The following is a 5,228-nucleotide window of genomic DNA, read 5'->3' as shown; positions in this document are numbered from 1 at the left end:
AACATACAGAAGTACACAGGCTGTTTTGGTGACTTGCTTTCTCACACAGCCAAAGCCATTTCTCTTATTGATGCACTACTAGCTTACCTTACAAAGATGGCATACCTATTTATAGGCTACATGAACTGACCTTGACTAATACAGCTCAGAAGTAGGTAGCTTCCTTGCATACTAAGATAACTAGTAATCTAACTTCCTTGCATACTATGATATAGCTGGACTTGCATATGTTTAAGATAACGACAAGATTAATTCTAACAATTACTCCCTCCGGTCCTTTTTAGTCTGCATATAATGGAAACTTATAGGAAAAGGTATCAACACTCACAATGCCAAATCAATGTTTTTAGATTTATTATGAAATGTAGTTTCATGGAATATATATTTGGTATTGTATATGTTGATATATTTTAATATATATTTGGTCAAACTTTGTATAGTTTGACTTAACACAAATCTAATACGCGGACTAAAAAGGACCGGAGGGAGTACAATGAACACATGTGCACTTGTGCACCTTGTGTTTTCATCTTGTTTCTTACCTCATGCAAGCAGTTTTCTATTTTTGGTCCTACGTTAACAGTTTCGGAAACAACCAACTGTTTGTTCCACTCTTGGTAAAACATGATGTAATGATTATATTCTTAATCAATAGGTGACAAGCAAGGTCCATCCCCTCAAGAAAATCCGTGGACCTGACCCAAATTACAAGGACATCTGCTTTGCGGGTGCTGGAAGGTGACTTCCGGATGATCATAACAATTATTTATTTTCGTTAGCAATTCTTCTGATGTTCTCAGCAACATTCATATGGAGCTGTAATATGCATCACTTTACTTCCAGGAACGTCTCCCAGTTATCAGAGGTATTTCCAAAGGTTGACATGGTATTTGGAAATGGACAGAAGCTCTCACTTTCACCTGAAAATTATTTATTCCGGGTAAATCATGAAGTTATAATATTTTAATCCAATTAAGGCAGCATTTGTTTACTTTGCCTGTTGTCGCTGTCCGCTGATGCTGTGTCTCCAATTTTGAAATAAAGCACTCCAAAGTCGAAGGGGCTTATTGCCTGGGTGTGTTCCAAAATGGGAAAGATCCAACAACTCTATTAGGTGGTAAGGCACTAAACTCTAGTAGTAGTTTCAAGAACATCGTGCACTTTGCTGTTGGTCCTCTTGGACAAATTACTGTGCAGTTTATCCACCCATATTGCTAGTTTGGTACTGGATAGTTAAACAATGTATTTCCTATTTCCGTATTGACTTATAAAGTACACGTGCTTACTAGGTTCGTGCATTAGGATCATAACTGGAAAACATTTTATGCCATCCATCTGTAACACTTTCTGATTTTGTCATCCTGGACATGAAAATGATTAGTAGTGTATGCTGAATAATAGAAGGCAGGTAGACAGGTACTATAACCAGCTTATGCACTTATGTGTGATGAGGATTTGATTTGAAACTTGGGGAATTGTATTAGATGATTATTTTGATGCCATCCATATGTAACACTATCTAAGCACTGCTATGCATACATCACTTCTCCATCCAATTTTGGTACAATAGATCAAATTGCTGTTTGATTCCCATCATATTCCTGATCAGTGCTGTTCAAAGTTAGTGTTGTAACTAAATCAGACATCACCTATTGTACACACAGACAGAGTACTTCCATTCTGATCTTTTCTTCTTTGACATAAAAATGATTAGCAGTATATGCTGAATAATGAAATGATTAACTAAATGACACATGTATTCTAACTACTTATGCACTTGTGTGCGATGAAAATTCGATTCGAGAATTAAATGATTAACACATGTATTCTAACTACTTATACACTTGTGTGCGATGAAAATTCGATTCGAGAATTAAATGATTAACTTGGGGAATTGTATAACTTGGGAAACTGTGGATGACAATGGGTTTAGAATTAGAATAAAACGAAGACCCTATCGAACAAATAGAGGAAAGGGCGGTAAGGGGAAATAGTAAAGTCTAAGCGACATATGGCACGGAAAGGAAATCCAATTTCGGTAAGACTTGATCTGAATCGTTACAATCTGACCTGCTTTTTTATGCTAGCTTTTCTTGGCATAACTACTTCAGTCCATTCAGTAGTCTACTCATGCAAGCTGAAATTTGTAGCAACATATCTGGTGATCATAAAAACTCCTTTTGTGAATAATAAGGCAAACCAGCCCTGTTTCCTCAAAGAAAGGGAACATGCGATTCTTCTTAACTTGTTATGCTTACAAGGAAACCAGAAACTAGCTAGGACAGTGTCACTTCCAGATTTCAGCGAACTTGGAGCCATGGATTTATGTAGTGAACATGCAGAAGTTGAGCCTACGCCCTATGGGTGAAGCTTCCTGCAATGGTCGTCGGAGGTTGAAACTGACACAAAATATGGGACAAATATCTCTAATGACAGGAATAATAGCTGTTATAATAGAACTTAGCTGCTATATGTTCTCATGTTAGTCACCATTTTCTTCTACAGTGAGTGATATGCATCTTGATTCACTCATAAGTGAAAGTGCATCCATTTTTTAGACATTTTTGTTTATTTGTATCGTTAGGAACATGATAACATACTTCGTTTTCGTTCATTTGGAAACCTGCCCTTATGAATAGCTAACACAATGTTCTCTGTCAGGAATCGTTGTTCGTAATACCCTTGTAACCTATGACCGCCACAATGAAAAGATTGGATTTTGGAAAACTAACTGTTCAGAGTTGTGGGAGAGACTCCAGAGTGGTGGGGCTCCTTCACCAGCTCCTTCAAGTGATCCAGGTTCACAAGCAGATTTATCGCCAGCTCCTGCTCCAAGTGGTTTGCCAGGTTTGTGCCTTATTACTCTGTTTATTTTGCACGTCTTATTCGCTGAATGATGAACGTATATTAGTTGTTTGTCGACTCATAGGTGGTAATTTGGGAGTATCATCTTTTTGCTTGCATGGTTGGGAAGCTATTTGATGCTTTCAAGTCCCAAATTTTATAGGGCTTTATATTTTGTGATAAATGAGGCAGTTTCTCAACCTGCCTCTTTAAAGGTTTTATCTATCCACAGTTTATTTGATATTGTATGTACACATGATTTATCATATCTGTGATTTCTTTGCTTGCAGAATATGATGTTGGTCTCATCGCTGTTTATATGTCGATAAATGTTACGTATCCAAACCTGAAACCTCACCTACATGAGTTGGCTGAGCTGTTGGCTAAAGAGCTGGAGATAGATTCCAGTCAGGTAAGGATAAAATATAGTATGACAATGCTATGATCATGCTAGTTATGTTTGCAGAATGCTTCCTTTTTGAAGGAGTAAGAACAACTGTTCTTGGAATTTACTTGATTTTGCTCTATTTTATAGTTCTTCATGGCGATTTGGCTGAAGTTACTCTTTTATTTTTATAGGTACGACTTATGAATGTTACTGGGCAGGGAAACTCTACTCTAATCAGATGGGACATTTTCCCAGCTGGATCTTCTAATTCTATGTCTAATGCAACAGCAATGGTATCATCCACTCTTTTGTGGACTATTTCAGTTTTCTTCTTCTTTGCAAAATGATTAATCATTTGCTTTGATATATGATAGGGTATCATTTATCGGCTGACTCAACATCATGTTCAGTTGCCTGAACATCTTGGCAGTTATCAGTTACTCGAGTGGAATGTGCAGCAACCTGTATCGAGAAGGTGAGAAAATGCATTTGTGCTATTCGTACCTTGCCCGATATATATTCACATATTCTAATTCGGCCATCCCTTAATTCAGAAGAAGTTTAGTTCATTTAGAATAAATATAATATGTTTACCTGAAATGACCATGCAACATCTCTTTAACATGTATCGTGGCTTAAAAGGTCACAAGAAATACAAAAAGGAAGTTACCGCCTTACCGGGACACATAATGGAAGTTAACAAGTCACAAAATAACGTTTGATAATGTCTGTAATGGCTTCAATATTTGGTACTACATTGCAGCTATCATAACATTAATCTGTACCATTGTCATTCTTCTTGTCTTGGAAGATAAGCTCTAGTGCATAATATTGTTCTGCAATGGTGAATATGAAAAGAGATATAAAGTTGCCGAGGATTGCCAAATACCATTGTCCATTGGCACTGCTTATTTAAGGAATATCCTGTGGGGCTGTTTGCAAGAATGGTATTTGTCTGTGAAGTTCCGATATTTAAGTTAATTTGAACTAAATACCAATTTTTGACCAAGAAACCCCTCTTTCAAACAAGCCTAATGGCGATATTTTGTACTACATCTACATTTTCATTTTATGTGTTCCCGAATAGTATCTTTCGTCTTCATTTACATTCTATATGAAGCGATTTCCTTGAATTGTGTTTTGATGGTGCTATATGATTTACATTCTATTGTCTTGCAGACATTTGACATTGCATCATAATTTGTTACAGGTCATGGTTGCAGGAACATGTTGTCTCCATACTGGTTGGAGTCTTGCTAGTTGTTTTCCTGTCTTTATCGGCCTTTTTAGGACTGTATCTCTGGAGAAAGAAATTTAGAGGTCAAGCTGCATATAGACCTGTGGGCTCAGTGGGGCCTGAGCAAGAACTCCAACCGCTATAATATTGGAGCTCTTTGACTGGGCAACAAATAGGTAATTCTTTGGTAGGGATACTATTATGTGGGCTACCATATTGCGGCGGTACACATCTGCTGTTGGAGTAGCCCTTTTCCTTTGTATGTAACACAAAGCATCTAGCTTACAGAAGAAGCACATGATGACATGACTTGTTGGTTCAAAACTTAGAGAATTAGTTCATAAACTATCTAGCAATTCAGATCAAGAGCTCCCTCTTGAGGCTTACTGTAGAAGAAGGTTTTGTTCATGTAATGTAGATTAAATAGAATAGACCAGACACAAATCACACTGGTGGATGCAATGTTGTAATATCTATTTGATAAGAGCCGAAAACCTTTTTTTGCTTCAGCTTGAGGATACTACTCCATACTAAGAGTTGTCTAGAATTGACAAAACTGTTACCTTCATTTTTTTTTCCGAGAGTACGCATCGCTTATGCGTACCATATCTTTATAGAAGAGAAAATGTTTACAATAGACGCCAGAACAATTGCAAGCTGATTGCTAGGGCCAACACCACCAAAGATACAAGTGCTACTCTGTCACAATATCTTTATAGAAGGAGGAAATGCTCACATTAGACGCCAGAACAATCACAA

The 5,228-nt window shown here is 37.2% G+C and overlaps 1 protein-coding gene across 1 annotated transcript in view; it reads left to right on the top strand.

Annotated features, from left to right (window-relative positions):
• The window catches only part of LOC123188176 (aspartic proteinase 36), an 8,925-nt gene extending 3,947 nt beyond the window's left edge, over positions 1–4,978 (top strand). The window contains exons 5-12 of the mRNA XM_044600216.1: positions 656–738; positions 844–940; positions 1,045–1,117; positions 2,662–2,847; positions 3,135–3,256; positions 3,424–3,525; positions 3,607–3,707; positions 4,443–4,978. Of these exons, the coding sequence (XP_044456151.1) occupies positions 656–738; positions 844–940; positions 1,045–1,117; positions 2,662–2,847; positions 3,135–3,256; positions 3,424–3,525; positions 3,607–3,707; positions 4,443–4,614 (936 nt within the window). The 3' untranslated portion in view covers positions 4,615–4,978. The remainder of the gene's footprint in view (positions 1–655; positions 739–843; positions 941–1,044; positions 1,118–2,661; positions 2,848–3,134; positions 3,257–3,423; positions 3,526–3,606; positions 3,708–4,442) is intronic.
• Positions 4,979–5,228: the final 250 nt, after the last annotated feature.

Source organism: Triticum aestivum, chromosome 2A, assembly GCF_018294505.1.
Source record: "Triticum aestivum cultivar Chinese Spring chromosome 2A, IWGSC CS RefSeq v2.1, whole genome shotgun sequence".
NCBI classification, from domain to species: domain Eukaryota; kingdom Viridiplantae; phylum Streptophyta; class Magnoliopsida; order Poales; family Poaceae; genus Triticum; species Triticum aestivum.
Note: the sequence above shows the minus strand (reverse complement) of the source record. Positions and strands in the feature narration are given on the sequence as shown.